At 50.1% G+C, this 11,467-nt stretch overlaps 1 protein-coding gene across 1 annotated transcript in view; it reads left to right on the forward strand.

Annotated features, from left to right (window-relative positions):
• Nucleotides 1–1,113: 1,113 nt before the first annotated feature.
• LOC116848271 overlaps nt 1,114–11,467 on the forward strand; it is a 22,431-nt gene continuing 12,077 nt past the window's right edge. Inside the window, exons 1-2 of the mRNA XM_032824172.1 lie at nt 1,114–1,242; nt 9,004–9,121. Coding sequence (XP_032680063.1) covers nt 1,114–1,242; nt 9,004–9,121 — 247 coding nt within the window. The remainder of the gene's footprint in view (nt 1,243–9,003; nt 9,122–11,467) is intronic.

The following is an 11,467-nucleotide window of genomic DNA, read 5'->3' on the forward strand; positions in this document are numbered from 1 at the left end:
GCTCGATATGCGTGACGAGAGGATTCCTCGTTGCTGATATCGATCCTCTCGCGCGATTGACCCAGCGCGAATTTCACCGGGCTGATACTCGTCTCGTTATCGTCAACGCGATCGGGGTAATAACGGCCATGCGAGATACATCACCGCGCGGCTGCATCCTTACATTCACAACGTTTACATTCACGTTTTCGGTTTCGCCACTTTGTGACGGAGAGAGACCACGGCGGATTCGGAAAATGTCTAAATTCAAAGTGAGGCAGAGTTGTCGAGACGATGCTGCTCTCTTAAATCGCATCTTATCGATCTTTTTATTATTATTATTATCGATTATGAACAATATGTAACGGTAAAAATGAGAAATTAATAAGCAGTGAGAAATGTAAAAAAAAGTCATACTTATTTGATCTTATTTTAGGAGCGCTCTACAAAAGTCTCAAAAATCAGCTATGATTTATTTGAAACCAGTACGACTTTGGCAGCTCTGCTCAATTGCATGAATTGTTCGTTCTATCGCAGAGACAACCAATTTTTGATATCTCGCATCAATTATTTCTAACGGAAACACGAGGAAAATTATAAATATGCGCGGCGAGGATACATATAGCGACTAAAGGGAGATCCGTGCGTTCACGAGTCCGGCAAGTCCGCGCGAGTGCGCCTGAACCAATGTAGCAAATCGAGAAGGTCTCCCCCGTGGGTCGAAAACTCGGTACCTTCCTGATCGGCTTTAATAAGCTCGTAATCCGTAGGCTCTAGTCATGCAATGACTCTAAAGACGTAAAAGGCTCGCGCCGGCGAGCGAGCGGCATCGTATACGTTGATCGACCGCACGCGCGGAGACCGTGAGGTGAAAACAAGAGAAAAGAGAAAGAGAAGGACGAGGGGAAAGGAAACTAAAGGAAAACAGAGAGATGGGGAAAGAGAGAGAGAAAGAGAGAGAGAGGGAGGGAAAGGGGGGAGGAAAAAAGAATGGAACGGAGTACCGACCGAATTGTGTTCAACTGGGCGAATCGACGCCCGTCGTCTCGACGTCGGACGACAAACATGTATCGTAGATAGGGTAGGTAGATATACGACGAACGAGTCGGAAGATTTGAGCGCGAGAATGGCAACATGGGGAAACTGGTGCTGAGGTATCGTCTCCGAGGGCTCGCGAAGGCGAAAGCTCCTCGTATTGCGACTGTCGAGAGTATCCCCGAGCGCGACTCGCGACAGCTGGAAATGAACGAGCTTCGCGAGATTGTACGTTTTCGTATGTTTTCCATTCCACTGCTGTGCGTTAGCGACCGGATGCCGGCGAGAGATGTTCGGTATCCGGTCCATCTTTGATTGGCTGAAATTAACGATGAGCCGTTTCTCTAGAGGCGCTCGAAGCGCAGCCACTACGTGAAACGGCGAGTCGCTGAGTGATTGCTCGATAAATTGGATAGTTCCGTATCAATCGTACTGCATTTCGTCCGAGAAAGAGGGAGAGAGTGCGCGTTGAATGCAGCCAAATCATATGGAATTGTGTTATTTCAGCACGATTCTCTAAGATGAAATCTGCAACGTGCTCTTTTTGTCTCTTGTTTCTTTCTCTTCATCTAATTTTTGACTTGTTCTTAAATCAGTACAAGATAGAGAGCAAGAAACAGGAAGCAAAGAGCGTACTGTAGATCAGGCAGAACTGTTAACGCGTTACTCCAATCTCCCTTCACGTTAGATAATCGGCTTTCATCGAATGTTGATTCGCTAATGTTCGTGCCACACTTCGATTTGCGAGATTTCTTTTCGTTTTCAATATCAAACAACTGTGTGTGAGGTAAAAGCAACAATTCCCGAGTACGCATCTAATTCTGGACGTTCTTGTTTTTGGTTTTTAAATACGAATATTTCACTTTTCAACATGGAACATGTGTATACATCTGTGTGATACATGTATGAATATCTTTTTATGTTGAAGATGTTTAAACATCCGTATATTTAAGGACTAGGACAATAAAAATGTCCAGGATTAGATGCGTGTCCGAGTGTTGGTATACTGAGAAAAACCAGCGATTGGGTTGACAAAATCGGTGGCTATCAAAGAAGTATTGTATCTATTCAACAAATGCATTAATACAACAATAAGTTGCGTTCGTACTACTATATCAATGCAGATATCAACTTATTGTAACGCGTATTTTATTGAATAGATAGAATATTTGGCCAATATTGATGGCCGGTGACCACCGATTTTGTCGATCCAACCGCTTTTTCTCTCAGTGCTTAGACCTCAGCGCTCCACGGGGAGCGAAACAGTTGTCAAACACCTCGGGCGTGGAAAAGGAAATGAAAATCATCCAAATGAATCAAATCGGACCTACGATTCGCGTCGCGTCCTCGACAGTCGCAGATCTCATTCTCGCCGATGCCGATCGGAGGCGAACGTTCGCCCTGCACTGACTCAGCCTAGACTTTTCGACTAGTAGCGGTTAGGTAAATGGCGCTGGTACTACGCAGCTAGCACCGATGGTACTCGTAGTTTGGCGCTTTAGTTGTTTATATATCGTGTTCTTTTCTACATCTACTATCACTATCGCCGGACCCGGCCTGGTCGGCCGCAAAATCGCCGAGACCGTGTGTGACGAGCCGAGCCACGCCGTCGAAACGCACTCTTTTTGACCGACGACCAGCGCCGATATTGTCGACGAAGCAGCGCGAATATTCCCCTTTTCGATCGCCCCGAATATACCAGAATCCCAACCGAATTAGTCTCATTCGGTCCATGTGATCCTATCGTAATTTTATCACGCGATTTTATCGGCTTGAGAAGAAAGGAAAGAGAAAAAGTAGATCGTGCAACACGTAGTGCAAAACGTCTAAGAACCGTCATCGCCGGGATCCACGACGTCCACGGGACATGTCTCGCTCTTGTCAAACAGCTCTCGGACGTCTCTCGGCTTCCCGGCTTCCCGGCCGGCTGGAATAAATGCAAGTGCGCACGCGCGCGCGGAAATTAACGATGAAATCGCGTTACATATCGGAAGATCGGTCGTCGGTGCTCCAATCAAATGTCAGTACCAAAATACCACGAACCTGGATACGCCGGAACTTCAAAGTACGACCAACTAGTTTACGGACCAAGTACGCTGAACCGCCGGTAACAAATCAATCAAAAGGCACACACGTGCACGCGCGCGCGCCGCGACTGCGCGAGGAAAAACGCGCGCGGATTCGGTCGTTTCGCGCGTGGCTCCTTCGCCGTCCCGGTCTCGACGTCGTGTTCGACAACTCGAGAAGGTCGCGCGACCAGGTCGGGTCTCCTCTACGGGCAACAATGGTTTTAACAGTTAATAATAATAATATATATATATATATATATATATATATTTATATATATATATATATATATATATATATATATAAAAAAAAAACAGAATAAGTGACTAATCGAGGGAGAAGTAAAGTACATACTAAGGAAACTGAGCATCCGATCCTCGGAAAGTCCCCCCTTCCTCCGCACCTCCAGTCCCTTACAACAAGATAAACCCTCCGCCAACGAGAGAACCTCCGCGCAATCCTGTACGCTCTTATACAGCTTTCACCCCGCAGCTAACTCCCCAACCACCTACCCCCCTCCACCCCCCGGGCCGCATTCGCATACTCGGCGACACGCGAAACAGCATACCAGAAAATAACAGTACACGCAGTCTGCTCTCTAACATTACAGCTACAACAACATTGCAGCCTCCCGATACCAGTCGTCTCCTTACAGTAATAGACGGGCCGCCGAGGCAGGACCGACGGTGCCGCGCGATCGCGGAGGGGAGGGGGCGCACTTTCGCCCCCTCGGAGTGTAGCGTTAGAAAACGCGCGACGATTAGAGCACGACCAATCGACAACGGAGCATATCAACGAGAGGAACCGATCGGTCGTCGGGCCGCGGCGGGGTGTTGTCGTCGATGGCGCGCCGAGTGGTGCGCGCGCTGGGAAATCGGTATCACAGCGGGACCGAGTTGGATATATCGAGATCGTCGTCGAGAGACCTCGGCCAAACAGAGACGCGCCCCCTCGGAGTCTGAGACACATACCCCGTTGGCGCGTCCTCGACGCGGACGCGGAATCTCGAATCGGGTCCAATCGATTAGATTAGAGAGATTAGATAGATCGGAAGCGCGCGACGCACGGCGACCCCAGGTCGACCGGCGGCCACCGTCGATCCTGACGTCGGACCAGCGCGCCCGTGCGCGCACCGGGCTGCATACTCGCCCGGTGGTCAGCGCAGCAAAAAATACCGGCAAAAACACCATACACACTACAAGCAACAATAGACATTTCTCTCAGCAATGGGCGCACGCAGCGATCGCGAGGCGTCCGCGCGGCGCCCGCGCAACGCTCGCGCCCGTGCGACAAAGCCAAGAAAAAAAAAAAACAGGGGGAAAAAAGAATCTACAGGTTACAAAGCAAAATATAAACTACAGTCTCTACGTCATATATCCAACAGTGATTTACGCTAAATGCAGATGCCACGAAGAGCAATGCAAAAATAAAATAAAGCAAGGATCGCCGCGGCCTCGAGTCGCGATCGCTCGTTCCCGCGTCGGGCCGGCGAACAGATCGCGATCGTGATGTCGGCGTGTCGACGATGTGAGAGACTACGACGCGATCGCGACACAAAGAGACGACAGCGAGGGCGAGTTCAGCTCGCCGATCGCTCCACTGCGCCGATCGGTCGCCGCTCACGCTCACGCTCGGAACGCCGTCGATCGCGACGCCGAGGCCGGGCGAGAGGTTTCTCACAAATCAAAACCCGCAGTCAGCGTAGAATATAAACGATAAGTGCAGAGGAAAAATAAACTAATACTATAGTATATATAAAAGAAAAAAAAATACACACACAGAAAGGTATATATTATATATAAAATATATTATTATTATTATTATATGATTCTCTTATGATTATTATTATTATTAAACGATACATAAAACAATATTATTATAATAACACCGCAAAAAAAAATAATAATACTATATTACTACTATTAATTAATTATTATGATTCTTATTATAAATTTAATGAAGACAAAATAACATTCCAACCGTCAATGTGCCACACGACTTTTTATATGCTCTTAAGGGAAACTAAAATGACGCTAACGCGAAGTTTAGGGGTACGCGAGGTTGAAACAGTACCGAAGTGGTGATCGTCGTGAAGCAGCGTGAAGGCAGGCTTGAGGCGAAGGGCGCCGCGTGGCGCTCGTGTGAGGGCTGGCAGGAGTCTACGTCGGGGCGAAATGCAGAACGGAGAGAACGCCGGGGGTGGGTGAGGGTCGAGCGAACGAGGCGAGACTTTATCCGGCTGAGGCTTTGGCGGGCGCCTTTTTTCGCGTGAGCTTTTTCGTTACTCTTCCTGTAGGAGTTCGCGGGACCTTCCTCGCCGGAAGTTTGCGACTCATCTCGGTCATTACACGTCGAGATCATGTCGGACGACTCTCGTAGGTAGGATTCTTTATTCGGCGCGTTTTCGCGGCAGACGACTCGGGCATTAAAACGTGCTCGTCCCGGGCACGCGAGATGTGCATCGACAAGCAGCGTGATGCATCGGAGAATCGCTTTTGGAAATTTCCTCCCCCTCTCCGGGAGGGTACTCCGGGACGCTGTGTAGCGTCGCGATTCGGTATTAACATGAACTTTCGTTATTTCGTAGTTTGAATCCGGTCTATACCACCTCGCGTTTTAACGCCCGGGGCTCGATCGAAATACCTCTCGCCGCGCATCGGGACACGCGGCTTTATTGTGCACCGAGGGTAGGATAAAAGCGAAACGCAACACGTTCATTAAGTTAAGACGAAAAAAGCTTCGACGACGGCGCGCCGGCAGCATTTTCGAGGTGAGAGACAAAAATTCTCGCGCGAAACAAGCATATTTTTACTACGGTCGCGATCCGTGCTTATATACAGCTGCATTCGACAATTCGATTGGGTCAACTCGCGGCGAAGCAATTGATACGCTCTTCGAATGGCAGTTGCGCGATTGATAGCATTGTCGCTCGATTTTCGACTCGACTCACCCAGCTGATTGTAAAAGGGTATTCTAAAAGGAAACAGACACACAGATAGATCTCGTCGTCCCGCAATCTCGCGGAAAGGGAGAGAGTAGAGGAGAAGAAACGCCGAAGTCGAACGTTAGGGTGTATATCGCTGGATAGAGAGAAAGAGAAAAAAAGAAAATAGGATCGACGACGAATAGATTCCGAGCAAGCATACGAGTGATTACGATTACGATGATTAGCATTACGATCGTATAATTAGGTAGACGTAGGCGTAAGCACATTTATTAACTGGCTCATTGATTGCGTGCACTAATTGCCGCTGCGACCGTTACGCACGCAATAACGATTCGCGCCGGAGAATGATTATTATCATTATTATCACCGTCATTATTATTACGATTATTGTTATCACGGCGATCGTGAGAGACTGCTGCGCGCGCGTGCGCGTGTACGTGAGCGTGTGTGTATGTGTGTGTGTATGTGGCGTTTGCATGCGTGTGGGAATTGTGTGTGCTTGTATGTGTGCGTGGGAACCGTATATAGATGCACACACGAGCATATATATATACATATATAAACATATACATAATACATATAAACGTATCCTCGCACGGACTGTCGGCATTCCACGATCATTCCACCGCGTTTCTTTAGTCGTTCTTCAGCTGAACTCTATACAGGGAGCACAGAGCTCGCTGCTTCGGAGCGAGTCTCCGTGCAAAGTCGGGACATGAAAGACGTACCGGACGCGGCCGCGCGTTGTAGACGATCGCGTATCAATTCATTCCAATAGCGTGAAGAAGAGGTATACACATAGACGCGCAGATTATACTGCGAGAATTCCCGCCATTCGTTCGTTCGTTCGTTCATCCGTTCGTTCGTTCGTTCGTTCGTTCATTCGTTCGTTCGGCAAACTTCTCCCAGGGACGTTGAACGACAGTCCGCGGTCCGATAGCGAGTCGGGTGAAGACACTTTTACTCTCCGCCGTCGCTCCTCCCCGAACAATACATTTCCTGGCAGGTGCAACGGAAGGAGTAGGCGCGTCTCGCCTGGACGCGACAATGTGGCAAGGCACGCGTGAGAGACCGCGGGGATGCGTGAGAGGAACTGGGGCGTAATGCAGGAAAAGGGGAGGGACGCGTGCGAGAGGGGGAGGTTTCGAGTGGCTCTCTCGAGCCACGGCGCCCGTTGCTTTCGCTCCGACACGGAGTCTCGAACGTCCGGAACGTCCCGCCGGGCCGTCAGTCAAGCCAGCTGATTCCGTGAGGAACTCCAGTTTCTAGGATTAGCGGCGGCACGGCTCGTCGGGACAGATGCGAGTCGTTCGGGCCGGCAAGCTTGAGCGCTCGGACACGCGAGGCTGACGAAGTTGGTCTGAGAGATCTTCGAAACGGGAGAGATCGCGGTGAGTCGCGGGGGTGCAGGAGTCCGAAACTCGCTGTGCGACCCCTGATGAGCGTCCCTTGGACACTCGCTGCGTCTCGATTGCAATAAGGACGAGCAACCAGAGACAGAGAGCCGGTGAGCCTATCGCCGCGAGCCACTGATCCACGCTGCTTCACCACGATGTGGCCGAAACGTTAAATAAATCGTAATTCTAATTTGGTTGTATATAGAGATTGCGCGAATCATATTTGTACATACATAACCGCGTAGACGTATATATACGTTTTTTCTGCAAGTCGATGACATACACACACACACAGCTCTAATAGCCCCGGTCGGCCGACGACCGATTCTCTTCTTCATAGGCAGAGGACACGCTTTATAGAAATCCGTTTTAACCCAGCCACGATCCTGCGTTATTTCGAGAAGAAACCAAGCGAATACTCATCGGTGACGATGATCGTATCGATTATCCGTCGCGGACGCGACACCTTAGACTCCTTTTGGAGCGGCTATCGCTCTCTGCGACCGGCGCGCCGAGCCACGGCGATCGATCGATCTCACGGCGTTCCTACCCGCCGCACGGCATATCGTCGCGCTGTTATACGCCAAGTGCGACTCGGTGCACACCGTGCCGCCTGCTTCCGGGGAGAAATGTCGGTCAGATTCGCATTTGGCGACGCGACGCGGCGTTTCCGCGCTAAGAAGACTCGCCAGCGAACGCGAACTCTCGCACATCACGCTCTTCGGGACGCCGGTCGTACGACTAGCGTAGCCGTCAACAAGTGTACATTACTCCATTCTTTTGCTCCTCAGACGGTCCATGTGAAACACGATAGATGTTTTCAAGGCACAACTATCGCTCGGAACTCCGAACGGCCGGCGGCCGCGCTTTAGCGACCATCCCGCAAGAAATCCCGACAGTACGATCGATATTCAGGGGTAGCGAGGGAGGGGGTGAAGCGAGAGTTTGTGTCATCGCGCTTGTTACGCGAACATCCCGCTTTCTATTTCGCCACCCACCCTTCGCGCACCCTGAGCGCGCGCCTACGGCTCCTTCAACTCTCTCGCCCTCGAGCGGGAGAAGAATACAATCTTGGGATCGATCGTGACTGAGGGAGAGAGAAAGGGGGAGAGAAAGAGAGAGAGAGAGAGAGAGAGAGAAAGAGACACACAGTCGCTAAGGCCGGTCGTCGACCCGCCGGCGATTCGGCCACCAGGGCACCCCATTAAACAAGGCGTTAATTAATCTCCAAGCTAATCAAGCAACAGAGCCAGTTTCTATCGCGTAAAACTCCGCGGGCGCCATACCGGCCGGTGCGCCTTTCGGGCGCCGTCGTTTTTATCGTTGTATCCAGCACGGCGGAAAGCTTGTTTCTTAAGTGAAGCACACTCCCCCCCTCCCCCTCCACCGCGTCTCCTCCCCCATCCGATCCCTCGCGATTCAAGCCCTTCACGTAGAGGAGGACCCGGGTTCTCTGCAACGGCGGCAGTAGTGAGCGGGGTGTCAGTTACAGCCCGCCGACGTAATAACGTTTAACAACGCGTCTTTTTTTGTACCTTACTTCTTTGTTCTCGTGTCCCTTCGTGATCGTTCGTCAAGTACAACAACAACAACATCAACAATAATAACAACAACAACCACCATTATCACCACTATCACCACCATCACCCACCACCATCACCACCCACCACCATCACCACTACCAGCACACAGTGGCGTAAAGCGGGATAAAGCGTAATCTCGCAACGCTCAATCGCGTACCTTCGTACCTTCTCGATCGGGCGTCCGATGCTCGATTGACCTTTACGCTCTACCCTCAATTTCCTCCCTCTTCTGTCCCCCGTCCTTCCTCCTCACACCTTCGTCCCGGATTTGCTCCCCCTTTTCGTTTTAAACGATGTATCTTGTTAGTTATTAAGGTACCCGAGATAAGTCCGAGGCGTATCGGTGGATCGGACAATTTCTCCCGAGTCGCGGCAAAAGAAGGGAAAAATAATCCTCACGATACATGCCGGCGCACTTATAAATAATAAACGCGCGCGCGCGAGCCAGCGGGAGGGCAAGCAGAAATAAAAATAGAGCGTCTCGGCGGTGAGTAGCGTAAGAATACGAACGGCAAGGGCCGATTTAACCGGCGGCTCTCGCTCGTCGATTAGACTGTCGCGCGGATATGTCTAAGGTGTTTACGGGCGTTCCTGTGCGTCGCGAGCGACCAACGCCGCTTGTGATAATTGTCTTGACTGTGAATTGTAGCGCAACGTGTGCAAGGCGGACTGTAATCGGCGTATCAACGGATAGATCCGAAATTCATCGGACGCGACTCACGCGGTCGCGGTCGAAATTAGAGTGAAGGAGGAGGTAGAGGAGGAAGGGGGGCGAGAAAGGGAGAGAATATTCGAGTGGCGGTACCGAGGGAATTTACGGGACGAATGACACGGGAGCGGGAGAATCGCGAGACGCGCGGCAACGAGGATTCAGATCTCGGTCCACGATACGCCTCGATCCGACCCACCACCACCCTGTCTAGACGTAGCACTTTTCCCGTAAGCTTTGAAGAAAGGAAGATCGTACGTAAAGTAAAGCTGACAGAAGCAACATGACCGTACACCTCTTTGCAAGACACCCATAAAAACACGCTACACACGTATACACATATACATACACACACACACACACACACACACAGACACACATACTTAACAAGCGCGCGAACACGCGGGTATACAACACACATATACGTTCGTAACGAAGTATACAGTCTTAGTGCAGTGTTTCATATAGTTAGATAGGGAGGCGGCGAGAGAATATTTTTTATATTCTACATGGATTTTACAGTTATATATTATCGTTTCGTACCGGAAGGGAGAAATTTAAGGCGCGTCTAACGCGGTATATAGATATGCATATATACTATATATATGAGAAGCCACACACATACATACATACAGACATACACACGCACAGCCACACAAGAACTCTGAAATACGTGTCGCCATTTATTGTTTAGACCGCGATTGTATGTCGATTATCAATCATTCTTACTGCGGTAGGCGCTGTCGTTTATCGTATCTACATATACGTGTATACATATACGTACATTACACACACACACACACACAGCCAACGCATACGTACACAAACACGTAAGCATTACGTGTCATTCGTGATCTCGTCGACGATTCTATTATCTCATCGCTCAACGACAGTGCGACAGGTTTATCTAAGGGCTCCCCGAGAGGGTCGGTCGATTAAATGCGGTATCGACGGCAGGTGCGTGAGTACGTTGCGCCGCAACGTGCGCGTCCCTCGCACTTTCTCCTTCCAGCCCGAAAGCTTTTTCCTTACTCCTGTTCCGCGAGGAGGACAGTGCACGCCGGAGGTGGCACACATACACACACGACAGGATCGATCGCGAAGTATCGCAGGGCATTTCATTGACACGCGTATACATATATGATACACACGACCACAGGATGGACAGACAAGCACACCCAGACAGATATTCGCACACAGACACGCAGAGACACGCATCAGCATACACGCGCGGGAGAGAACGCTAGACCAACGTACTTGCAAATTAATGTACTGATCGTTTTTCAATGGAACGATGAAGTCACGAGCAGAGATTGAAATCGGTATTATTCCGGCGACTTGCGCGATGTCGAGATACGCGTAAGTAAGTACCTTGACACGCCGGTGACCCACGCGAATGTGGACGATTAATCCCGGCGTGTCCGTTGCGCGGATAAGGGCGGGTGGGATTCGGGGACAGAGGGAAGGGAGGATGAGTGTTTTAAACTTTAAGGAATCATACCGGTCTCGATGCCTGGTCACCAGGAACAGTGATAAGGAGGTACATAGGTACAACACGAGTACATGCGCCGGGCGAGAGCAATTTCGGAACCGAGTTGACGTACATAAACGTAACACGATACGATTAGGGTATATCGTTTAAAGCGTATAATTAGTAGTGTTAATTTCGTTACGGCTTTGTTTCGAGTGTTCGACACGAGAGAGAGAGAGAGAGAGAGAGAGAGAGAGAGAGAGAGAGAGAGAGAGAGAG

This window comes from Odontomachus brunneus, unplaced genomic scaffold, assembly GCF_010583005.1.
Source record: "Odontomachus brunneus isolate Ranch 3 - 2012 unplaced genomic scaffold, Obru_v1 Obru_scaffold_092, whole genome shotgun sequence".
In the NCBI taxonomy this organism is placed as follows: domain Eukaryota; kingdom Metazoa; phylum Arthropoda; class Insecta; order Hymenoptera; family Formicidae; genus Odontomachus; species Odontomachus brunneus.